Source organism: Hemibagrus wyckioides, linkage group LG04 (assembly GCF_019097595.1).
Source record: "Hemibagrus wyckioides isolate EC202008001 linkage group LG04, SWU_Hwy_1.0, whole genome shotgun sequence".
NCBI classification, from domain to species: domain Eukaryota; kingdom Metazoa; phylum Chordata; class Actinopteri; order Siluriformes; family Bagridae; genus Hemibagrus; species Hemibagrus wyckioides.
In genome coordinates this window covers 16,027,446-16,054,787 of record NC_080713.1, presented here as the reverse complement: position 1 = coordinate 16,054,787, position 27,342 = coordinate 16,027,446, and the positions used below count along the sequence as shown (strand labels likewise).

Below are 27,342 nucleotides of genomic sequence, written 5' to 3'. Positions count from 1 at the left end.
AGAGCTGCACTTATCTTGCTCCAGGCCCAGCATAGAGGAGAAATGAGGGGAGTGGCGTCCCCCTCTCCTCCTCCTCCATCTCTCCCTCGGTGAGTGTTTTGTACAGCCAGAATGGACCAGAAGGAAGCGGCGGGAAACTTTCTCATGCCGCCTCTGTGGGCTGCCCTACTTTCATCATCAGTAATGCATTTCTGCCTTCTCTTCCATGTTTGTTTCCTTAATAAACTGCCAGAGGAAGAGCATTTTGAGTGTAGCTCTAAATAATAGAAAAAGATTGCATTTATAATTGATGAGACACTGTAGGACTTGGCTAAAACTTTAGGGAATAGTGAAAGAAGGGTTGGGGGAAAGGGTGGCTGGCAGGTTGGTGGGTTTACAAGGATGATGAGGGATCAGCATGAGGGATTTGATGAATCAAATCACCCAGGAAAAGGGAGGTTAGTGGCTTCATATTTTTTTGATAATCAGCCATGTACAAGTAAATGTGTACAGTGTATGTTTTAGTATAACCTTTTGGTAAAAAACATAGCAGCATAGTGCATGCGTGTCACATTTGTGCGCAGGATTTTAGCCCATTGTGCGCACCATATAGCCCTATAATAGCAACACATGACAGTTTTGATATGGGGAGGACATTTGCACATCATATAAATATAATGCACATTAAAAATGTTGTGTATGTAAAAAAAAACCAACAAAAAAAACCAACTAAATCTAAATAACATTTTGATCTAGATACACATCTAGAGGAGGCTACAGTAATATGCAAGCAAATGGAAATGGCTTACAAAAATAGTAAAACCACCATGGGAGTGGACACATGAGGAGCGCTGAAAAAGCTTCTCATGTAGTAAAACAGGGTTGGACTGCTAAAATGACTTTGAAAAGGATGCTGCTGATTAAGACTTTGCTGACAGGTCCTCATTTGAACGACTATATTTTCTTTCTGATCTTTAGTCCTTTACAAGGACAAACCTATCATGATCTTAATAGGTCAGCATAATCTTAACCTTTTCCTGCCCTTTTGAAAGGGTATCTTTAGTTTTTTAAATTGATATGCCTGTTAGAGCAGCAAGTCCTCTGTGCCTCTCTGATAGAACTCATCCTTTCCATTTAAGCTGGATTGCACAGCCTCACTCCTTTTCCCACCAGAATCAGATTAATTAAAGTTACCTTAAGTCATTTTTAAGACTGAACATGTTTTGTACTCTTTTAATTTCTCTTCTCATTCTGGCTGAATAAAATATCTGGTGTCTCTTATGGTAAACAGGTATAAACAAACAAACAAACAAAAAAAAAAAACAGTAGATGTGGACTAACATCAAACCAATCATGGCAAGGATGTGTATCTGCATGCCTGTCAATCATATTCCTATCCAGTCAGAAATCATTCAGATCTTTTCATTCAGATCTTTTCACATAGACCGTGTATGTGTGTGGTAGGTGTCTTTAGATGCTCACTATCTTAAACCATTCAAGTCAATCATGCTACTTTAGTTCCTAGCAGCACACCAACACTTGAACAGTACTGACGTGATATCCTTGTGAACACTCTATAGATCAGATGGCAGCAGTGCTGAACACGAAACTGATGATTAGATAATTAGATGATGAGCCGAGTTGAGATTTTACCAGCTGATATGGCTGCAGCTGTCTGTAGGCTAGACGTAACATGTACATGTATAAGATATGTACATGTACTATCTGATTATTAACAAACCATTTACATTTCTTGTATGTAAATAGCTTTCATTACCAGAACAGAATTAGTCATTGACATTGGCAATCTTAGTTAACTAGCTTAATCCATTTATGCTTTGGTCATCTGTTGGTTTAATTAATTTTAAATATTTATATCTCAGCCGTACATTAAAGACCAAATTGGATGCTAATTAAAGCATACAGGATGAAATGTTTTCATTTTCATAATTAGTAGGCTTGGTAATGAACGTAATGCTAAAAAAGCTGCTACTTTTCTCTCTCCTGAGCCAACTAACTAGCTAACCATCTGAACAGCAGCCAGAACACCAAAATACCCTTTATCATATAATAGTGCTACATTTTTTCCCTTCCTTTTCACAGTTCCCTTAATTTTTCTTTATTATCAGTTTCACATTTAGAATTAAATAATCACCACTGAAAGGTTTTTTTTAATGAACCAGGAATAAAGGCTGTGAGTAAAGGCTAAGATGATCATCAGTTCATTAGAAAACAACCAATTATCAGTTATCAATTCTTTTTTTATCTTAATTGGCCATACTGGTGAGATCCTTAATCAGATATGTTGCCCATGATGAGTCCTCTGCCGTGGGGATCCAAGCAGCCACTTAGTTCACTTAGTGTAGGGCCAGCCTTGTGCAGGTAGCTGCAATTAAACTGAAATACACCTGAGTTCACAGAACTTTATCCATCATAAGACAAACCACAAAAAAGTTCAGATCTTCACACTGTCTAGCTGGATATTGAGTGTTGGCAGATTGGCATAGAATCAGTGATCGGTCATATTAAGAGAGCTGAGAGTGCTTTTTGAGGCTTACTCACCAACATTTTGAATAATGTCCCTTGTAGCTTGTAAATGGCAAAAACCCATCTTGCGCTCTCGCGCTCTCTCTCTCTCTCTCTCTCTCTCCTCCCTTCATTCAGCTCCCTTGAGCTGTAGCCTTTAAACTTCTCAGAGCTAAATTTAGCCTTGACTGCTGTCAGAAGCAAGATATTTAACAGAATACATGAAAAATACGATAAGAGAATCATTTATGAAGACACGGTTCTGAATTTTATTCATTTATGCCTTTGTGTTCATGTACACTAGACAATGTGTAGGAAATGTGTGTTAGAAGTATATATTAAACTAAGTAAGGAAGTGGAAGGATGGACTTTAAATTCAGGTGTCCATAAAGCTGATTGTAGATTTATTTGTGTGTGTGTGTTGAAGTTTAATGGACCATAGCCACTGCCATTAATAAAAAAAAATCTAACACTGTCTTTTGCAGGCGCAAGCTGCTGCTCTTCTCTTTCTCCATCTTTGGTATGTTGTGAGATATAGTCCAGGACATCTTGTAAATTTCCAAGCCTTCTCTGCAAATACTGACAAAGCTACAGAACTCGATTGAGAGCATGGCTTACTATAGCTTTAGATAGATAGAATCTGATGAATCTGATAATTAAGAAATAATAGGGGGTATAGCATCCTGTGTTTGAGATACACATTGTACTCTAATCTGGGCAGATCCCAGCTTCTTCATTAGTTTGCTGATATATTGTGTGCTTTTTTTTGGTTGTTTGGTTGGTGTGTGTGTGTTTTCTCCAGATGTGTGTGGGTGTTCCTTCCCTGCTGTCTGTGAGCTCTCCTCACTGTAATTAGCCTGGCTGCTCTTCAATAATGCATGACCTGACGATGAGGTAGCATAGTGTGTGTGTGTCTGTGTGTGTGCATATGCTGTGTGCAGTGTTGGCATTTAGCGCTTAATCAGTGCCCAGCACTGCCAGTGGCCTCTAATTGAAGGTTACAAGCAAACGGCAGTACTGACAGAGCAGCGGGCCATGCCTTTCCCCTCACCGCCTGCTCTGTAATCCTCTTCTGAAATCAATACACACCCAACACTCAACCAGCATCTACCAGCATCTGTGCTTTGGGAATTGGAGCTCAACTAGCACTATCTAACGTAAGACAGCAACATAAATCTTACACCCGCACTATAGAAATGTCGTGCTATGCCATGAAACAGTGCTCTATATAAATAATGTACTGTAGAATAAAGTGCTATACCATAAAGTGTATGCAGTATGCAAGCATTTTTTCAAAACTCGATGTCAGGGAGAAAAATGTCAACCAGACTGAATTACTCGAACATTCGCTTATCAGACATATAAAGTGCTCACTTCCAAAGGAACAAGTTCACACAGATGTTGCTAAAATTCTGAGAGAATTGTGTGTACTGTATCAGTTTCAGCATGTGCAACAGATCATTCTATATCTTTTTTTTTTTAATTATTATTATTAACTATTCCAGAATTTAAACCAAGGCTTTTAGTTAAGGCACTTTCTTCTGCATTTGAAATGGTAGTTGTCATTCTTAACATGAGGTCACATTCATGTTCAAGTCAGTGTATAGCACAGGAGTACAGATGAGAGAGAGAGAGAGGATAGAGATGGCTGAATTTCAAGGAGTTCATCCCTTTTTATTCTATCCTCCTCACAAAATTAATATTTTAAGTACATTCTTTTGTGTTCTATATCCGTTCTTGAATCATGCTGTAATTCGATTTCCAGGTCAGGGGTAGTTAATACAAATTAAATAAAACCAGTCCTGAAGCAAAAGACGATTGACCGGAATATGATGAACTAGATCAGGCTGCCACTCACACAGTACAAACTATTAATATCCGTGTCATCTTGGGAAAACTACAACATGTGTATACTTTTGCTATGTTACTGAGACTCTGGCCCTCGAAACATTTTGCTCTTTCTATAAATCTCTGCTAACAAGTGCAGTCTTATGGAAAATGCCAGTGTTGCATACCATTTTGGCATTCAGAGCCTTGTATGTTAAACACTGGAAATTTATGATTCTAAGATGTGTGTGGTATTTCTGCACATGCTTGAAAATGCAGTCTTTTGACAGGGCTATCGTGACAAAGCGAGTTTGTAGAAACTGCTGTTTATGCATGTTGTTGGATTTGTGTGAGCGTGGGTGAGAGAGAGAGAGAGAGAGAGAGAGAGAGTCTGAATTATATGAATGTGGGTGTATCGCCCTTGAGTGCACAGTTATGTTTATACACACACATTTGCACACACTTGTGTGTACACTCATCATTGTGACTCACAACACAAAGCCCTCAAGCTCACTTGCTTGAATCAGCAGAGTTTGACTAGGAAACACTCTGCACATGAACTGTTGTGTGGTGCAGTCCCACTGTGTGGAAATCTCTCAAATCAGAAATCATGTACCTTCTGTGAGAGTTGATTTACTTCAGTCAATGAGGTAGAGCACATCATGGCCCTAGGGAAAGTCGATTACCTTCGCTTTCTCACATGGCTATGCTAGTGAGGCGACCTCCCTGCTCTGACAAACCCTGATCCTGCTTTCAATTATTTACTTGATAAAAAGCTGCATCTGCATGTAGATGAATTATTTAGCCTTAAAATACATCTATTTCGAGGGCAAGAGGGGAGGAAATGAAGCATTGGCTGTTCCGTTGGGATCAACCCCATATGCATCTGAGTGAGTCCTGAGATTGCACTTCACAGCTTCTGCATGTTCACCAGCCTGTGTTTCCCCTCTAAAAGAAGTACAGAATGTTCTGGAAATTCTCTCTGGGAGCTATGCACAGAGTTGTTTAGCAATCCTATCCCCTCTTTAGCTATATGTTCCTCATAACAGATATTAAATTCTTCTAAACCTTAATTGAAATTTGGTTTTGGCTAAATGCTGATAGTAAGTGAGGGTGCAGGATCCGATGTCATGCTCAACAGTCCCTCGCTGGCTTTAATAGCTGTTAGAGTTCAAATCCTTTAAATTCCCTTTTGGTGCAAAACATTTTGTGCTTCCTTCCCTTATATTCCTTCCCAGTGTATTGGAGGTGAAACATGGCCACATAATCCCTGGCTACATTCACATCATTCTGTATTTTAACTGTAAATGTGTGTGTTTCCCCATTGGAATTGAAACTGGTAAGATCAGTGTGTGAATGCAGCAGCAACAGCAGCAGCTTGTGTGAGATGGAGAGTGCTCCCTTTGCTAGGCCCATTACAGGCCCTAATGAGCAGGCCTCTGCTCACCCCCTAAGTGCTTCTCTATTGATTAGAAAAACGGAGAGTGAGACGGGAGGGGTAGCATGAGATGACATAAGTAGACGGCCCCAATGTGTCTGGACTCTTAATGGACTACTCCTCCATAATCTCCCTCTCATTCCCTCATTCTCTCGTTTACTTTCTTGCTCTTTAGATGTCTCAAAACCTCACTAAACTTCTCCCTCACACATCTCTTGGTCCTCTCTGTCTGTCTGTCTGTCTGTCTGTCTGTCTGTCTCTCTCTCTCTCTCTCTCTCTCTCTCTCTCTCTCTCTCTCTCTGTTTTCTCTCCTATATGACTAATGCATAAGCACAGCATCATGCATGAAGCAGAAACCCTAAGGTCTGTCGAATAGACACTTAGAGATAAGCAGAGGAAGAAAAAACACAATGAATTACAGAAGAACCATGACATGGCAAATACCATAGTCACTTTTAGTGTTTAATTAAAAAATGAAAGTGTTTTCTTATATTTGCAGAATGGTACAGAACATCCTTTTTTATTTAAATATCTGATGCTTGTATATTCCACTTAAAACACACAGGTCCATAATCTTTCCGATTGTAGCTGTTTCTATGATTCTAGAAAAGGCCATAAAACACCCTTGTGTGTGTGTGTGTGTGTGTGTGTGTGTGTGTGTGTGTGTGTGTGTGTGTGTGTGTGGCTCTTATCGCCATCCATGCAAGGGGCTATTGTGTGCTTACGCACATCTGAGGCTGAATTGCCATGGGGGGTGTCTCAGCTACATGGAGTATGTATAGGACCCTTGCTAGTGGCTGTTGGTTGGTGCACTTTTTTCTTCTTTGTCCACTGTGCACTGTGAAGAGCTGGGAAGAGAAAGGAGGTTTGAATAGAGAGTGGTCCTGAATGCTGGTAATGGTTTGGGGGTGGGGATGAAGTAGAGGACAGTGGAGAAGGAGAAAAAGATGAAGTGGGAAGATGTGGTTGGAAAGTACCTTCATGAGGCAACTAGTACAGCACAGCTTTTACAGCTTTTACTTTTTACAGCGTTTACAGCACACAGAGCTAAGTACACAGCTGTTCTTCAAAGCGTATCAACTCTCCATCACTTTTTTCCCAATACAAACACTTAAAATCCATCTCATCTCACACTGGCACATCTATAAACAGCATTGTATTAATGGAGCTGTATCATCTGTTGATGTCATTATTCCAAATGATCAAACCCTCATCATTCCCAGAAGAACAATTACATGAAGACATCAGGGAAAACAAGTGAAGCAGTCCTGATTGGTATCATGGCAACCAAAGATCCTCCCACTATTCAGCAGCTGAAAGAGTCTGTAAACCGGGAAACGCTCTAATCCTGCATTCCATAAACCTATTGATTGAATGGATGAGTCCGGCAGTCGTACTTAATCTGGACCTAACGTAATTTCATATAATGGCCTATAATTTATTGAGCTAGATTTCCCAGTTTAAACATAGCAGTGCAAGCTCAGCATGTGTACTGAGTGCAGCGTGGTGTCGCTTCACTGACTCGTAGACCAGCAGGTCCGTTTTAATGGAAAAATGGAGTGTGCCTGTGTGTACAGTAGACATTTACTAAGTGGTTGAGTACATGGACTTTCTGCTGCCGCACTGGTAAACACGAATGCACATGCAGGAGGATAACAACACATATATAAGCAGGGTGTGCTTTTGGAAATGCTGTACCATGCAGACATAGCCCATACACATAATGTACACCATTCAACCATCATTTGTTGTGAGTCTGTTGATTAGATTTGACTGTATTTTGATTAGCTTGGTTATTGTTGCTGGCTTTGCTACATGCAAACTGTTAATATTATATAATCTAATTTAGCAAGTCTTATTTTACCAGCTGTTCTCATCAAACAAATGCAGCCAGATTTTATATATAGAGAATCTTTTATATTTAGATTATCTGTGGAACAGGCTGCACCTCCCAGGCAAGGTGTGTGTGTGTGTGTGTGTGTGCGCGTACGTGCGTGCGTGTGTTGTGTGTTTCTGCCTCATTCATATTCCATTTGTCTCTAAATGAGGAAAGAAACAGACTGTATCCTCTGTTTCAAAAAGCTGTGATACTTTTGCCTTGTTTTAAATTTCTAGTCTCTCTCTGGGTGTTTTGTTTCTCAATTTTTAAACACCTTTATCTTCAGGAGACACTTTTTACTGGTCAAGGTGACAAAGATGTTTGATTAAATAAAAATTAATCACCATTAGACCAACTTTTACACCTTAATAAAAAAAAATGTTAAAAAGATTTTAAATTGTAGGATTTTATTTATTTTTATTTTATTTTATTTTATTTTATTTTATTTTATTTTATTTTATTTTATTTTATTTTATTTTTTCTACTTTAACAATCCACATAAAGCTGGCTAAAGAACTGCATACTGTGTGTCTTTTTTCCTCTTTCTCTCTGGGAAGATTTTCATTCATTTTTCCATAGGCTGTGTTGTGCTGCTAGGAAACCATCAGTTGCCACAGAGACAGCTCATTGGCCACTTGGACAGAAGTAGTGTCTTGCCCTGTGCATGCATGCCATTTCACCGCACCTCCTGTAGTATTAAACACATCGGTATCTATGATGGCCTTAGCACATCTAGCACACACTGTTTCAGTTCACTACCGTAGTTTGGGGTCATTTTTACAATTAGGACAAGATCAAGCAAATGATGTCTGGTAAAGAAAGCAGATCTAGTAGCCCAGTTAACATGCATTGATTTAGCTCATGATGGGAAATGATCTTACTGTGGCAGTCTAGAGTGGCTCACCGGCCTCTGTATAGAAACCTTTCTTAGCTCTTCTTTTTTTCCATTTCCTTTACCCCTGCATGTATGTTGAAATACATCAGAAAAGGAACATTTCCACAGCTGATGGTGTCATACTGGCTTCCACACTAAAGCAGGTTTACTGTTGCTTTATCACCCTATCCCTCTCCACTTCCGGCATACTTGTACATTATACTTATACACTTCACTCCTCACTATAAGTGCACATTTTTCTTTAGGAGAAAAATTCTTTAGGTTATTACAGTGCTTCAGAATGAACACAGAATTGTTATTCCTCATACTATCACTTACTGTGCTTGAGTTAAATCAAACTTATTACATACTGGAGAATTTCATGATATATATACTAGGCTTGGAAGGGAGGAAAGAGGGGAAGGGATCACACAAAGCGGATTGTGGAAGATTAGAAAAAAAAAAGACTTCTTGAGCTGTCCAATTCCAGTGAGTCTGTGCCAGTGATGGTATCATATTCTTGTTCTTGGGTGTCAGGAGTGTACGTTATTCTACTGACAGACATCCAGTTTCATTTTAATATTCTGTTTGGCTGAGTGGGTGTGCTCTATGGCCAGGAAAGTGAATAGATAAATATACAACATCTGGTCCATTATCATTCAAATAAAGCAGTTTGCTTTGGTAATGAACTACAGCTTCCATATGTCAGGTTCATCCAGTTTAATCATGGTCTAATTAATGGATTAATTTTTGAACTTAAAAACTGACATTGTTTTAGGTAAATATTGGCAGAACTAATATAGACAGCAATGACTATGATCCTAGTTAAGGAGATGCAGGATGGCCTTGATCCTGTCAGAGAAGCAAGCACAGAACTGCACACAGATATTAATGGTAGGACTCAGCATACTCCACAGAACCCACATACCACAGTGGGGAGCTGCTGATATGGACTGATGCATCTGCTCTCTCAGCTATACCTAGTCTGTTTAATTCATCACCCAGGAAAAAAAAAACTAAACTTCTTTTTTTCCCCTGTTCTCTGTTTCTGTTTGACACAGAAAAAAAGGCAACCATGAAGTAACAGCACTTTTTAAAATTTTCTTCTTCTTTCTGAGGAAGTGTCTTACAGGGTTAATGTTTGTTCTCTATTTTAGATCTTAGACATTCTTTTGTCTCTATGAGCTTTCAGGCAGATTTGTATTGTGTGAAATAGACATTAATGATAAGTCCATTTTTAATGTCATCCCATTAATGTACATCTATACAATGAGTTGAAATATATAATAAATATGCTTATAGGGGCAAGCGTAAGATAAAAGAAAATGTACTGCACACTAGAATAAATAAAGCATTAGTAGAAGCAGCAGTCTCAGTATCAACATGGCACCATGCGTCACGGGAATATTATGTTGGTTGCTCAGGGTGGGCGTGGTCCCCTGATGATAGGTGGTTGGGAGGGGGTGATTGAGAGGGCACAGACGCCTGGTGTACCCTCTGGGTTTCAGGGCCTGCCATTAGACCACAACTGGAGTGCTCAGCGGTCTAGCAGAATAACAGCTAAATATTTCATCAAATCAATAATTCAGCAGCTGCCATGGAAGGGAGAGAGCAAATGAAAGGAGAATATGATGGTTAGAGTGAAAGACGGAGAGAGGGAGATGTGCAGAGATGGAAAGACAAAGAGAGCTGAGGAAATTGAGAGAGTGGAAGAGCAGGAGATGAGAGATTGAGAAAATGTAAAAGAGAGAGACTGGATGATGTAGAGAGAATGTGACAGAGAAGGAAAAGAGAGAAGAAAATGGGGAGGGAATGTAATGAGAGAAATGGAAAGAGAGAGCATCAAACCCACAATCGCATTTCCCAGGAAAGTCACGGTAACCATAGGAACTAGAGCTGACTGTCACATGATGCGGAGGAGTGGTGAGCAAGCGGGGGAGGGAGGCTAGTTGTGTGAGAGTGAGTGACAAAGCGAAAGAGAGCAAAAGAGAGATGATCATCAAGAAAGGCAAAGACAAGACTTGTGTTGCTTTAATCCCGTTTCGCTTGAAAGGATACATGAAGCCTTTCTATCAAACGTCACATCTGATTCCAGTGTGTGACATGAAGAAAGCAATGAGGGGAAAGCGAGAGCAACGAGGACCCAGTTGAACATGAGTAAGAGATCTGCTGTAATGAGATTTTGTGGAAACGGAGGTCTGGCCTTTTCCTCTGAACATGTGCGGTATTGACTGCGTACACTGACCAACACAAACCCAGCTCTGGTTTCAAGAAATATTAATAATAGCCACAATGTATAACAACATACCCTATTGTATTCAGATCATTCAGCTGTTCTCCTGTCAAACCTTTGGAATATGATGCATTAAATCCTATTACGTTGCATTTTTTTCCACTATGGAGTTCCTCTTATTCACACTCATTTTACTACCATTTTTTTTTATGTATTGATTTCTCTGAAGATTATTTTGCTTCTGCAATTTTTTAGCACAGTGTGTATAGGGTGGCTGTGTCCTAGGAGACGGTGCAAAAAAGAAAACGTTGCAGAGGAAAAAAAAAAAAGTCAAAAGTATAAAAAAAATTGCAGAAGAGTAATTTCCAAAAAAACATAAAAAAATAAATACATTTCTGATTCTCACACACTTATTTATTTTATTTATTTATTTTTCAAAAGTGGTAATTAATTAATATTTTGCTTGTGGAATTGTTTCATGGGCCTAAATTAATTCCATAAACTTTCCATTGGCTACATTTTGTGAGTTACAAGCAGATTTTGCTTGTTCTTCTAGACACACCTTTAGCTTACTCATTACATCATTTTTGGGCTAGTGTGAGGATATGTTTAAGTAGTGGTTAAATTGGAGAAGGCACAGAAGAGTGATGCCACATTTAGTTTTATATAAGCAGCAAGTGGAGCTGAGCTCCGGGACTAGATTTAATGGAAATGTAAATCATATAGCATGGCATAATGAAGATGAACTGTTTTCATTTCACAATTGTAAAATGTATTCCTTCAGTCACATCAAATTGATGACTGATGTGTTTAGCACTTGATCATTAAAGCAAAATGTCTTTAAAGGTGAGGGAACCTTCTGATATACACTCACCAGCCACTTTATTAGGAACCATGTTAATACTGCTCTCAGAATAGCTTCAGTTCTTCATGGTACAGATTCGACTAGGTGTTGAAAGCTTTTCTATGAATTTCCGGTCCATGCTGACATGATTGCATCACGTTATTTCTGCAGATTTGTCAGCTGTATGTTCATGCTTCTTCTCAAAGCTGCTCTGTTGAATTTAGATCTTGTGACTGAGGAGAGCAGTGATGTACACGGCATTCATTATCATGTTCATGGATCCAGTTTGAGAACTTTGTAACATGCTGGAAGTAGCCATTATAAGTTTGGTAAATTGTGGCCATAAAGTGATGCATGTGGTCAGCAACAATACTCAGACTCAGTAGACAGGCTGTGGCATTCAATCAATACTGACTTGGTATTAAGAGACCCAATATGTGCCAAGAAAACATACCCCATACCATTACACCACCATCACACCACCAGACTGAACAGTTGAAACCAGACGGGTTGGGTGCATGGATTCATGCTGTTGAAGTTGGAACCTTGAGGAAGGAACCTGGTGTGGTTTTCTGCTGTTCTAGCCCATCCACCTTGTTCTGCATGGTGATGTTATGCTAACCACAGTTGTAAAGAGTGGTTATTGGTTACCAAAGCCTACCCATCAGTTTCAACCAGTTTGGTCATTCTACTCTGATCTCTCTAATCAAGAAGGCATTTCTCCCTTTAGTAGTGTGCTCACTGCATGCTTTTTTCACAGTTTTTTACTCTACAGAATTTTGCCTGAAAATTCCAGGTGATCAGCAGTTTCTGAAATACTCAAACAAGCCCATCTGGCACAACCAACCATGCCACAGTCAAAGTCACTGACATCTCATTTTTCTCCATTCTGATATTTGGTGTGCACATCACCTGAAGCTCTTGACCTGTATCTGTGTCATTTTAAGCATTGAGCTGCTGCTTCAGGATTGGCTCATTTAATAATCCCTTGAATAATCAGGTAAACAGGTTTTCCTAATTATGTGGTCAGTGTATTTTGGATGCCTGGAATCATCAGAAGTTATGGCTACCTAGAGAAGATTAAATTGAGGTTGTAACACAAAACAGTATCTAACTGATGTAAATTTGTTGGAATTGATCTATAAATTTTCCACATTATTAGTATTCATGAGAGAATTAGGGCTCCCCCAACTCATAAATCCTAACATAACCCTCTGCCTTTAAGAATGCACGGCTGTAGAAAAAATATAAAATAATAATGTACAACAATGTAATATCTGCTTAAATAATGGTGATTATTTTGTTTCTGGTCACACTGACATTGATGTTTTAAAAATTTTTTAAATGATTGTTCTCTTCAGTCAGCAGCATCTTTGGCCAAGTAACAACCAACAATGATGTGGTGGTTTTTTAAAATGGTGTGAATGTGAAATCAGTCTATTTCAAAGCTGAAACATCTTGGTTGCTGTTCAGACCTGGTTTTAACATCCATCTCGGGTAATCTGAACTGATCAGATTGGAGAGGAGAGGTGGGCTGGGACACACATGACCACATTACATTTGTAGTTTGAATGTCAATGAATCCTGCTGCATCCCTGATAACATCAAGGTCCCCGATCTTTCCCACTTCTTGCATACACACTTTCTCTTACTTTCTATAAGATATTTTATGTTACCTCATGAATGTCGGATGTTTGTGCCAGTAAATTGCTTTATTGGTCTAATCCCACAGCTATGCTTTATTTATGACAACATATATAATAGTAAGGGAAAATGTCAGCACGGTGATGAGTAAATGGTCTCTTAAATAAAATTTGCAGGTTTTAATACTGTTTCATTAAATATATGGTACATGTAAAGTGAATGTTGTATGTAATATGGCATGTTTCTTTTAAACGCATTTTAAAGATTTTAGTGTTAGGCTTTTAAATACAACATAGCATTTGGAAGGGACAGATTTTGAGATTGGCAGTGTATATTCATCTGTCAGATGGATTTGTTTTAGAAAGATTACATGGCTGGATAGTATTTGCTACATTTAAGCCATCAAATGCAGTCAGCAAACACACAAATAAATCTCTACACTTGAGGTTGAAACTGCTGTCGTTTAGCCATGTTACACTACTGTCCAAGCTGTGCTGAAATTCGTCAGCACACTGAATCAGATTTGGGTATTCAGCAGCACTGTGTTGTGTAATTGACAGTGTAAACTTCCCTTTCTTTTCATTTGTGCCCTTTGTTGAAAATACATGAAACATGATTAGATAAGCAAATGCTGTAGACAGTGCCACACATCCTGATGACAGCATTTGGTTCAATTCAGTTTTATTTGTATAGCGCTTTTCACAATGTGGCTTTACTTCTAGCCTTATGATGAAGTCTAAAAGCCATCTTCATTGTGCCATCTTCAAGTGGTACCATTCGCATCTTGTGGGCCCATGTCGTCAGCAGCAGAGAGCAATTTCCAAGTGATGAGACTCCCACCACAAATATAGACCGTCAGGATTTTTTTGTCAACTGATCTGGGTGCCTAACAATTTAATTAGGTGAATATATCTGATGGCTAAATTTAAACAGTCACTGGTCAATGGAGATGCTTTTGATACAAGAATAAATGTCTTGACTGGTTACTTGTGATGACCGAAGAAAGATGCCAATACCAGTCCTGAACAAGGTTTTGGTTTACAATGCAGACCAAAACACACCATGATATTGTACACTTTCACATACGCATATGGTCTAATTGCTGATTATGTGATTTGTGATGAGGAAGGAGTTGGAGGTCAGTCAGGTGCCTCCAAGCTCTCTAACTACAACCTCCTGGCTAATGTGTGAGTGAAGGCAATCTTTTTCTCACTGCTCTCCCTAGCCAGCCATTTTCATCCTGATTTCCAGTTCCTTTATACCCACATCAGAACTTGTTTCTGTAGAGAATGGGCATACAGCCTTATTCATTTTCCAAGTGCTTGACCTGTATCAGCACCCTTAATTAGCTTGTCTCTCATATGGGACTAGAGTCGAGGATCCTCTGTAAAGGTACTGAGAGAGCATCAACTGTGACAGAATTGACTTGGTGATGAGGATTAGTGGTGTAATGCTGAATAGATTCTGTAATCCTTGTCTGAGTAGTTTGGACTCACACTTTTGGTCCAATGGTTGCACTGGACTCATGCATATTAGTAAGTCGAGCATTTTAGGCTTTGTTGGAAATAAATCACTATGAACAGTGTTAAATTATGACCTACTGCCATATTGTTATACCCTGCTGGTCACAGACATGGAAAATTCTGTCATTCCTCGGAACAAACTAACTTATAATAGACATAACCATAAATGTGTCCTTTTATATATATATATATATATATGAGACAGTTCTGTAATGGCAAGTCTGATGTGACAGCCAGCTCAGAGCTGATATGTATGAATACAGAAGGATAATGATGGCTATGAAGAGTGAATTGAAATCTCTGCAGGCCTGTAAGTGCATCCAGCATCAGATTAGTTTCCATTGGAGACACTTGCTTCCAGGAAACTGAGGGTAATATCAGCTCCATATTGCAGCAGTAAAAGTCATAACTGATTTCATGACATTATTGAGTTCCCCAGCATATAATAGTACGTAAATAGGAAGTGTATCAAAGATCATGGGATGGGTTGTTGTAAAATGTATTTTTCACACATAGCAATTATTACCCTGGTTGTGAAAATCTGCTGTGTGCTGAAAGCCGAGATAAACAGGGTAGGTTAGCGCAGTGCTACTAGTCTCAGGGATCCAAATCTCTAAAACCATGAAACCTCTTACGCCTTGAATAAATGAATGCTGATGAAGGACAGGCTCCATTCTCTCTTTCCTGCGCTTGGCCCTTGAAGAGCTGTTACATGTTTTACTAGAGCCTGATCACAAATTCTATAGACAATCACATGCCTGATTCTTCTGTTGCTTCAATGGCATGCTGAAGAAAGAGGCGTGGCTAGGGTCCTAACAGCAACAGAGCCAGCCTTCCTGCAAGTTGAAAAAAACCTTTTTGCTACAACCTTTTGCTCTGGCCCTGATAAAATTGTTAAAAAAGATAAATAAATGAAACACCTATGGATATGTTTCCATTTCAAAATTATGTGAAGAGAATTTTGTAGTCATTATTTATACATTATTTGCATTTGGTAACATGAAGACTATGATTTGAAATTGTTTGTACACAGCATTGACTGAGTAGAAATTGATTTAGCTGATTTCTAGTGGTATTGACCCATTCGCTGGAGAGAGGTGCTGTATTAAAGTAAGGAGCAGAAGCTGTATTAAGAGCAGGCTTTAGTGAAACAGAAAAATAGTTACATGGTCTACACGTAATAGTTACAGAGGTCAGTAGAATAAATAACCTTTAATTATTCTCTGTTGTTGCCCATTATTCCACAGTACCAACACTGTTAAGTTTTAATCACTCAGCCACAGCCTCCACATTTACTATTTATAGATGTTAAAAGCACCTTTATAACACCTTCATGTTTTTGTTAAATTATGTTTGCTGACCTTGTGAGTGTATTACAGTAATTACAGCTCTACTGTGGCAGCTGTTACCGTTACTGTTGTGCATTGGACATGCTGTGTGTGTGTGTGTGTGTGTGTGAGAGAGAGAGAGAGAGAGAGAGAGAGAGAGAGAGATACATAGGAGTTCTAGAAGGTTCAATCCTGCTGAGTTCAGAGGACCTCCTCCCAAAGGTCACTCTCACCAGGGGAGGCGGAAAGAGAGCCTCGCCCAGCCAATCACGCGGGCTCCTGCTGACCATGCCACCGCCTGTGGCATTGCTGTTGAGATGGTTGCTCTATCAGAAGCTGCTGATGACTAAAACGATGGACTCACTTCTGGTCACTGTAAGAGATTAGAGCATTGAAATGATATCATAATCTAAGGATTTATCAATTACTTTAATGTTTTACATTAATGGTAATTTATTCAGTGAGAACTGTATGATTCCCATCCCCTTGTCCTCCAGTCCTCTCTTTCGTGTTTGGGCAATCCAGTTTTTCTCACAGAAAACAATGGAGAAAGCAGAGACTTCCAACTCCCCATCCTCTCTCTTTTCTTGCCTTTCAGTGTGAGGCACTCACCCCCTCTCCCACTCTCTCTTTTCTACTGTGTGTTTCTCACACTCTTTGCATTGGTCTCTGAATTGATGGTTAGATTTGAGGAAGGAGGCTCAACCCCTTGATCGCAATCCCTTGAGGGCTGTTCTCATCTTATAGCCACACAGAAGCTAAAAGCTAAATGCTTCTTTCATGGGTCAGGGTTGTACTAAAGAAGAATAGCAGAAACTAAAGGAAGTGTTGCAGCAAAGCCGCAAAGTGTTATTGAGTACAACCCAGGATATGTGAGTGGCAGTTAATGGAAGCAGGAAGTGAGGCAAAAGTTTAAGAGGTGAGTATGGATAATATACTGATTTTACTCACCTTAAGTGGCTTATGTACACACACAGGGTTGTCAGTGATTATACTGTATGAATCAGTAGATAGAGGTGAGTTGAGAACCTGTGTTGACTTTATTCCTCCTCTTGTCTACACCCCCTGACCTATCTGCTGCTGGTAACTAGGCCCCTGGGATTTGAGTGGCAGGTAGGAGGTTATAGCAGCAGGGTGTTGAGACATCCAGCATAAAATCTAGTAGATTGTTTGTGTGGATCTGCAGAGCAACAGATTAGGGAATTAGTTAAAAGTGACAGGTCCTGGATTCCTCTGTTCAACTTTCCTTTCTTTGGTCTTTTTTTATACATATAATCAGAGCAGACTTAGACTGACATGCTCAGCCTTTTTTTTTTTTTTTTTTTTTTTTTTTTTTGAGTCTGATGGATTGTGTGTGTGTGTGTGTGTTTATGTACGTGAATATGTATCAGGTTCACAACACAATATGGGCCTACAAAAAGCATGTGGGATTAGTGGACTAGAAAGTAATGACAGGCATCTCTCTCTCTCACACACACACACACACACACACACGCGCACACACAGGGCGGTCTTGGCTTTAATTGCCTTAATTCCTGGTGCTGCCTCTTCTTTCTAGTGGGACTCGACACAGAGCATTAACGTTCCCAGCAGCCATGCTAAAAGGGCAAATTTATAATGATGATTGCTGAAATCTGTTCTAAGCTCAGCTGTCCCTGTTCTTCTACTGCAATCATCTTTATGTATGAAAAGACCACACCTGATCCAGCATCAGTGGGTCAGCATGTGCTGTACAGTGTTAAAACCATGCCCTCTTTACTGTCTGAAATAGAACAAGAAGGGTGACGTTGTGCCCGGTGCTGAGACTGCTGTTCATGGTAACTCAGTCAGCACTACCTGATAAGATCTGTGTTATATCCAAACAGGAATAGAACCGTTGTATTACTTCTTCCAGTGATACGGGTCTTTGTTTGGAGTAATCACTGTTAGATGTGCAAAATTGGCCATGTAAGGCATTGTTTGTTTAATGCAATCAGTTTCTTTTTGTTGTGTGTAAGGACATTAACCATTTCCCTCTCCATTTCTAGGTATAAAGGGGGCTATTCATCAGGTTGTAACTAGGTTGTGCACTGTAATGATCACCGGTTTAAATCTGGGTGTTTGTGTGTTCTCTACAGGCTGATGCAAAGATGGTGTGTGATGTTGTGAGTCGCATGGAGGACACTGAGCCCTACTCTCCTGAGCTCCTGACCGCCATGATGCGCCTGTGGGCTGATTCAGGCATTCAGGAGTGCTTCAGCCGCGCCCGTGAGTACCAGCTCAACGACTCAGCCCAATAGTGAGTATTTCCCTTTAAATTCTCCTAATTAATGATTTATGTGCTGAATAAGGACACCTGTTTTCAGATAGAAATGAGCTATACCAAACGTCTCAAATGTTTAATGGGCTTCTGATTTCTCAAAGCACAGATCATGCACACTTCAGTTAATAGAGTATGGGCTAATTGTGATCTTGGCTGTCGCCTGGCATTAAACAGCTCCACAGCGAGAGATCTGTGTGTTAATGTCAAAACAGCAGATACAATTACATCCTGCGCTGAAGAAACCTGATTTAGTGTGCATGTGTAGGGCAGCGCGTTTGAATAGAATAGTGCTGAAAGATGTGAGTCAGCAGTAATTTTCGATCAGGCGCTGTGGTCTGCTTTAATGGCCTGGGAAGTTGGTGCTTATGGAAAGCACTATTTAGAAGAAGACAAATTACTCCTTCATAAAGATGCCGGCTGAGATGGTGCCGATAAGCAGGAAATGGGCAGAGGACCAAGCATGGGTGTTCAAGATTCCTAAAAAAGGACCTTCATTTTTCAGCTTTACGCACATGACGTTCGCACCAACCATTCTTCAGAATCTAATCATTTTTTTCTTTATTGTGGTTCATTTTTTTGTGTTTTCATCATAATATTTAGGAATAAACATTTGTAATGTATAATTTTTCTCTGTTACTCTCTTCTGAGTCACCTAAACATACACTGTAGCTCTCGCACTGCAATTGGACCTCTAAAATGATCCTAATTAAGGATCAGTGTTCACTTTGTTAGTTAGCTGTAAACTACACAGTATTAGATGTTATGAAAATTGTAATTATGTGCAAAACAGCAGCTTGTGTGTCCTTGACAGATCTGTAGCAGTGCAGTGGCAATTAGCAGCGATAAAATTGAGATAATGGTGATGTGTAAATTATGATCACTAACACCATCCAATTCTGGAAATTTCCCTGCACATTTGCACAATAGTGAGCTGTTGAAGGTGAAACCATTTGATATTTTTTTTAATCCAAAGCATTTGTTCACTTTAGACACAGTTGCACCACCATACAAAAAGATGGTGGAACATTATATACTGACTAAACGTGTAGAGTGCAGCCAGGTTTCTGATTGGTCAAGTGACACTGACACTGACACTTGCCGGCTTCCTGTTTGCTTTTTTGAGTCGGGTGAAAATAGAACAGAGCAAAATCAATGATGAGAACATAATAGGGCAGTGCATCTTTTTAATGCAGCCCATTTTAGAGGTAACAGCTACCCAGTATATTGATTGACTTCTATTGTAGATGGAATTCTTTTCATTCTGGTCAGTGAACATGGACATGTTTCTTCGAGACAGAGAACACATTCAAATAATCAGCTTTCAAGAGTCCTAACACTGTTCATGCTTAGCTCACTTCTACAGATCTACAGGATCCTTATGAAAAGTTAACACTAATTAGTTAACATGAACTGATTAGTCTAGTTTATTTTTATTTCTTCTTTTATCTCAGACAGGAACCAGCTTCTGTGGTTACATGTCTGGTTCCCTCTAGTTTGTTGACACAGAATTTTCACTTTATGCAAAAAACAAACAAACAAAAAAGAAGGTCATGTTTCTGAAATATGCCATATTCAGTATATTGTGCATGATTGTGTTTTCCAAAAACATGTTTTTTTAAATCCCATAATGCACCATGATAGGCAATATGAAAGGCAGCCACCGATAATGACCACCCCAAATGCCCATAATGCTTTAAGTCCTTTATATTGATTTGGACAAGCCTTCACTGAAGAATACAGAGAGCAAATATGGCAATGCTCTTTATAACTTCTCAGACTACTTACAAATGCAATAAAAGTCAATTAACTGCATGAAAGTATTTTTTTTTATTGTGGCACACAATCAGTTTATAGTTGTTCTTATATTTTCATACAGCTGATAGTTATGTGTACTTCTGAGATGGAACATTACTGCTGTCACTGAGTGGTGAGCAAACCTGTGTAATCTGTACAAAATTGTTCACATCACTCACCACAACGGTTTCCTGTTATAGTCTTCCATCTAATGCTCCTGAAAATGCTCAGTGTAGGGGAATAGTGAGTAGGGAACAGCTTTAGAGTCTGGAGAGTGTGTTCTAGGACAGTGAGCCTATGAAAGCTCAGATTTTCATCATAGCCAACAGCTGCGTCTTATAGATACTGTTGGCACTCTTAACTTTCAGCAGTCTGCATTTCCTTAATAAAAAACAGACATGAGTATGGGACTGAAAGATGATGAAAAAAGCAATCAATTTTTGTAAAAATTTTAGAAATTTTGCTGTGACTTAGCATTTAAATGGTGACTGATGTTGCCAGCTTTGTAAAACCAATTTGTTCATTTATCTATCTTCAGTAAGCGTTAAAGGGCCAGGGTGAATTCTGCATGAGTAATGGAAAATAGTACAGCAGTCCATCACAGAGCAGCATGCACACATACATTCACAAGGACAATTTAATATTAAAACCATATTCACATGTTTTTGGGATAATGGGAGGAAACCAGATGAACATGCAGAGGAACCCCTTGCAGATATGTGGAGAACATGTGAAACTCTTCACAGACCCAAGCTTATGATTCTTCAGTTAATTTATATGGGTAATGGGTCAAGTCAATGTGTACTCAAAGTTTAGCACATTCATAGATGGCCTTGCCTGTCCCTCGCCTGAGCTGGTAGCTATCCCTAGTTTATGAAATAAGTCCTAGTCGGACTGATGTTAAAATGAATGCTTCCTCCATTCCATACTTGGGTGCTACAATACAAATGATAGCTACCTCAGATTTTAATGTATTTGAGCCGGAATCATCATGCAAAACAAAACTGCTGCTTATGGCTGAATTTCACTGAACTGAGTTTCATTTTGCTTCTGAAGTTTCAAGAATCATGTTAAGCAGTACATCTATAGGTGCCTGGAAAATGCTACAGCCAATAGATGTGTAAATGAGAGTATGGACAATGTGTACACACTGTCAGGAAGGTGCAGAAAGTGGTCTTATAGAGAAATGAGTGCACACAATTTTCCCCTTCGGTGTCTTTCTGGCTTAAGTGCATGGAAACATAGCATATTTCTCCTGATAGTCCATTTAGTCACAATGGTCAGGTTACACTCTACTGTACGTTTGCATGTGTGTGTGGTGAGGTGGTCTTTAAGACACGGTTGGTTGAACCTCCATTACATCCACAGGATGGCCAACGTGATTGTGACAACCCAGTCTTTAACACTGACCTTCATATGACCCCAGTCTGTGAGGCCCTGTATAGAGGTGTTCCTCCTCCACTACGAGGCTCTAACATTTCTGCACCTTTTCAACTGGAGCTGTGAAATATGGTTGAAGAAAGTCAGTAGATGACTCGGGCTTGCAGCTGATTTCCCATTTCCCACAGGATGTGCTAGAGAGTTCCAACAAGATGTCTCTGGCTTGATGCCCTATTATCATTTATCCTCCACAGTAACTTTCCATTGTTATCGGCAGTAGCTCATCTCCAGCTCTGTACTTCACTTTCCATTTGCACCTTTGAGGCTCTGCTGTCTCTTTTTGTCCCATGCTATTCTTGGTTCCTCTTCTGCTTTCTTTGGTATCTGTAACCAATTATCTGTCCATCAGAATAACACTGATATGGAAAATCTGGAACGATGCCAGCATCTGAGATTCGTCATGTTTGTTCAGAACAGTCCAGAAAACTTATGTTTTGGACAAATTTTGTAGATGTATTTTTTTGTAGATCTTTTATATAATTGGTCAGTAAGCATTACTTTTCAATCCTAAAGGATTAAATGTTAAAGAAAAATCTTTGTGTGTCAGTAAAGATAGCAACATATTACATAACAGACCACTTTCCTGATAGGAAAAAAATGAGACTCCTGATGCTCCTGAGACACAAGGATAATAGTTATTTTTTCTTTCTTTTACATGAACAGGGGTAACATAAATGTTCACAAATGCAATAGAGGTGTGATCAAATACTAAAATTTATATTACAGGTTAAATTTGTTCTGATTGGTGGACTTAACAGACTTTGTATTGTTTCCTATAATTCTTCAATGTTTTTGTGCTATCCTTTCTCATTTCAGCTTCTATCCAAATCTCGTCTGTTGCTAATCTTTTACTCCCTGATTCAATAATCTGCTATTTCTCTGATCTCAGGGAGTGCTCTCTCTCTCTCTCTCTCTCTCTCTCTCTCTCTCTCTGCTGATGGGAAGCAGCAGACAGCAGGCTGGCTCCCGTTAGGTGTTGCCAGGCAGAGCACTCAAGAGGCAATAGAGGGAGGGAGGAGGTAGAACAGAGAGAGACTGAGAGAAGAGAAGTGTGTATGTGTGAGTGTGTGAGGGGGAGGGGTAAGTGCTGGCAGGCAGCCTGACTGGAGAGCCATACAAGCTTCCCATATTAAAAGGAGCGGGGTCAAAGAATAAGCACTGCACCCAGCCCCTCCTCTACTCCACATCCCTGCTATACCCAAAAACCATCAGCATGTCCTCCAGACTTATAAAGTACAAAATAATGCTGTTTACACCTCAAATTCAAATTAATCCAGGATGTTTAAAATGTACCCAGGGTTTCTTATAGTCAGGTGATGTATAACGTAGCATGAGATCAATGATTTCTGATGGTTGGTTATACTTGAAGAAGCTGTTAGGTTGTTATTGGGCTGTAAGTGATGTCCGGTTTTCCACAAGAGCTTGGAAAATTGAATTGAGTTAAATATAAATATACAGTATATACTTGATATTGGATTTTTGAACCACCCAAAACATTGGTCCATTAACTAAATAGTGTTATATCAGGCCATAATCATGTATTACAAGCTCAGTAAGAGAATGAGTGGCCATTGTTGACTTGACATCAGTGATGAATATCATCAGCTATGGCCCACAGCCAGCCTTCCACAAATGCTGCATCATAGGTCAATCCACTGTCTGCAGATGTTTCTAAAAAAGGCATTTGGTTTTAATCTTTTTTTTTTTTGTGTGATGACCAAAGGCCCATTGTTTAACAGGTCGTCTGGCGAATAATTCAGATATAGCTAAACAATCAATACTGTGCAAGACCACAGTGCTGGAAACAATACTTGTACCTGGTGGCATGCATGAGTGTCATTGTAATTGGTCCATTAGTTTTAACGTGTAATCCATCACAAGCATTCACAAGAGCAACAACATACCATTTACAGAAGCATCTAAATTGCAAAGATCTTCATTGTTTCAGCTTGCCTCAAATCACTGACCTGAAACATACTGTTGAATTTGTTCAGGGCCAAAAAAAGTAACATTGTTGAAAGGCTAAATCACCTGACCTGAACTGCACAGAGTGTGTTTCACTGGAGATAGGGCTGGAAGGATAAACCCCTCAAAACAATAAACAGTAACAAACCACAAAGTGCATCACAGAGCAGGCTAAGTGCCCACATGTGCACACACACACACACACACACACACAATGACGATTTTTGCTGACAGATTATGCTTAAGGTTATGATGTGAGTGATGAGGAGGAGGGTGAGCCACACATTAATCAAGAGTATTAAGATCTAGTGATCTAACAGACAATATATTATGTTTGTGCATGAATCTCATTTATCTTCTCAGCCTAAAAAAAGTGCACATGAGAGAAAATCCAGCCAGCATGATTTTTTAATAGTTACATTGCATTTGCTGTGAATGTAGGTCTGACCAGTGCCTACAAGGAGTGAAATTTTGCATACTATTTCTTTAAAAACAGAACATGACCCATAGCATTATTGCTCGTCTGTGTGTGTGTGTGCGTGTGTGCGTGTGCGCGTGTGTGTGTGCATAAGATGATTGGTACCTGTGTTGCCTGTTGTACTGATCTTTTTAATTTATCTTGTGAGGGATGCACTGACCAATTTGCTAGATCATATTTAGCACAAGCAATGGCCGGAATGCATTTCATTGCTAAATAAATATGATTATTAGCAAATAATTGAAGATGGGTCTTCTTAATTATGGCTTTGGCAACTCTTTAAACTGATATTTATTCACATAAATATGAAAATGCACACACGTTGTGCATACTGATAATTTTCTGCTGGTCATTACCATAGCATTTCTGTGTCACCTCAAAACAGCCTTGGTGAATCTTCTCTGACCTTTCTCATCAACTAGGCATTTCCGCCTGCAGAACTGCTGGCCACTGGATGGTTTTGTTTTTGCACCATTCTGTCTAAACTCAGCAGATGGTTGTGTGTGAAAATCCCAGTAAGTTCTGTCACCAACAGTGATGGCACAGTCAGTGAGACATTTCTCTCTCTCATTCAGAATTTTGATGTGAACACTAACTGAAGCACTTGACCTGTATCTGTATGATCATATACATGGTCATGCTGTCACATGGTTGGCTGATTGGATATCTACACAAAGCTGCAGGTGTATGTGTTCCATTAAAATGGCTGTTTAGTGTGTCTATACAGACCCCATAGCAAACCATGTTTGACAAGTTGATTTTTTTGTTTGTTTGTTTTTCACAGAATTGTCCTCGGCAGCACTCTAAAAATAACTCTATTCATGGAAATTCAGTATGAGTTAAAGGGTTAATATGAATGACCAAATACCTCATGCAGAGTCGAAAATAGCAGCAACCAGAACAAAGGGCTTGCTGTCTTTGTAGTACAGTGCAGTGGAAATTTGTCTTTGGAGCACTTATTTGTTAATAAAAAACATATGCTAAATGACATCAACTTCAGGAAGCCCTGCCATAAATAGAGTAACAAGAATGCAAAATAAAAAGGATCAGTGATCTAAAGGACGTGGAACAGTCCTGTCGCTGTCATTAATGCTGGGATGTGTAATGAGGAGCAGAAAGGAGAAAAGTGGAATACAACACACTGTGCAGTCTTAGGCACTCTCATTTCTTTAATACAATTTTTTCTTAGCTGTTTATTTAATGGCTTCTGCATTATCAGGCCAGGAAAAACATTTTTGATTTCTGAACTTTACTTTTGCAACAAAAAATAAATGTTGCAGAAAAGTATTTGCCTGCCTGAAAATAATGCAGCATTATGCAACAGATGACTTTACAGACAAAAACGCAATGCTGGCTGTGAGGGATTACCTACAAAAACAGAGGTATGCAAAGTCTCCTGAACTCTGCAGGTTCAATAAGGCACTCAGTAAAGCACTTCTAACTCTGCAGAAAGTGGACCTGAGACTACTGATGCAGTTAAAGATTTCATGTCAAATATTAACTATATAGTTTAGATTATTTTACTGTTTGCTGCTTTTTGCAGTATATTTTCTTAATGTCAAATACATTAAATGTACTTATTTTTAAAGACATCTTTGTGTTATAGCATTTCTTTACAAGACTTTTGCACAGTACTGTATGATATGACAGCTGATCCTCACAGTGTGAAATGCCGTGTGTTGTGGGCGTCCAGCTTCTGTCATATGAGCAAACTTCATGCTGCAGTTCTCGGGTAGACATGAAAGAGCCTGTGCCCTTATGCAGCCCTTTAGGACACAAGCTCACAGATTAAACATTAATGATTTCAGTTTAGTCACAGGCACACTGCCCTCTGTGGTTGTTGCAGTGCATAGCAGCGCTGATTACGGTTGCTCAGTGGAAGGCTATTGCATTTACAGGAAGATTTTGCTCTGTGTAAGCTCAAGGCCTTGGGCATCAAAAGAACCTCCGTCAGCCATTTCACTCTCTGCCTGCTTCTCCTGCCCCTTTTGCATTTCCGTCAATCTGCTTTTGTATCTAGGCAGGCCAACTCTTCAGGGGCCGAAACTAATGAGCTGCAGTGGGGCTATTGTGGCACGGTGCAGCTGCAACTGTGGCAGCATGTCATGTTACCATAACTGTTATTAAACAGTGATCACTCATTTATTAATGACTGATATAAACACACACTCCCATAAGTGGCATTGGGTGTTGTTCAGCTATGCTACACATTACCCTGGCATTTTTAGGGCAGGGTGCAGGTGGATGAGGTGTCATTTTGAGACAACGGTGCTGGTGGAATGTTAGCACATGCCTGCCAAATTCTGCATCTGCCCCAGGAGTGCATGGCTTTAAAACAGAGAACGACACTAACAGATGGAGAAGGAGGAAAAGATGTGTGGATTGCACTCTGTGTACACTGCTTGATGTTTGATACTGTCAGTCTTAAGTATATACAGTATGTTTGTTCATCTTTACTGCTGATGGGAATGTGAGGCTTGCCAATTTAATCCTATTCAGTTTTCCATCACCTTTCATAATGAGTGAGATACCAGGCACAAATCCAATGAGATGGACATAATTTCAATAATTATACTTTATTTCTTTAATTCTTGAGAACTGTTGTAGGATTTATAACCAGAATACAACAGAATGAATATAAATATATATATATATATTTTGATCCTCCAATTATTTGTTAGAAATTATCAAATATTTTCATAACAAGTTTTCACTTCCCATATTTAAATTATCAACTCAATTCTACACTGCTATCACTTTTGTCATTTTTTCTTCATATATTAACTACTGCATTGAACATAAAGATCCTGAGATCATGAAAAATTAGTGACTAATTTAGTGTTTTATTGTCAGAAGAAAAGGTATGAACATTAACTGTGCCCTTAATCATTGCCTTATCCATCATCACCTTTCATCCACATCATTCTATGATTGTTATGAATTTCAGTGTAGTCTTTTCAGACTAATTTCATTGAAAACTTTTTAATGAATGTTTATACACAGTATGCTTAATCACTTTCTAATTATTATCATCATTAACATTATTTGTGCTTTCCATTTGACACTTGTAGGTATGTTTAATATACTTGGGTCAAATTCTCAGCAGTTTTTTTTCAGTAGCATCTGATGTGAAATTGTATATAATTAAAAATTTACACTGAAATGGTAAATAGAGTTGTCTAATGTTAGCTGAATTACGAGTCGAGAGCACATGAGATGTGAGAATTGTGAGCTTCCAGGAAGTGTTGTTTGATATTGGAGAGTTCAA

At 39.2% G+C, this 27,342-nt stretch overlaps 1 protein-coding gene across 3 annotated transcripts in view; it reads left to right on the top strand.

The window, feature by feature from the left end:
• gnao1a (guanine nucleotide binding protein (G protein), alpha activating activity polypeptide O, a) overlaps positions 1–27,342 on the top strand; it is a 74,794-nt gene that overhangs the window by 27,799 nt on the left and 19,653 nt on the right. For all 3 annotated transcript variants that reach the window (XM_058387484.1, XM_058387482.1, XM_058387483.1), the window contains exon 4: positions 18,213–18,373. In XM_058387484.1, coding sequence (XP_058243467.1) covers positions 18,213–18,373 — 161 coding nt within the window. The remainder of the gene's footprint in view (positions 1–18,212; positions 18,374–27,342) is intronic.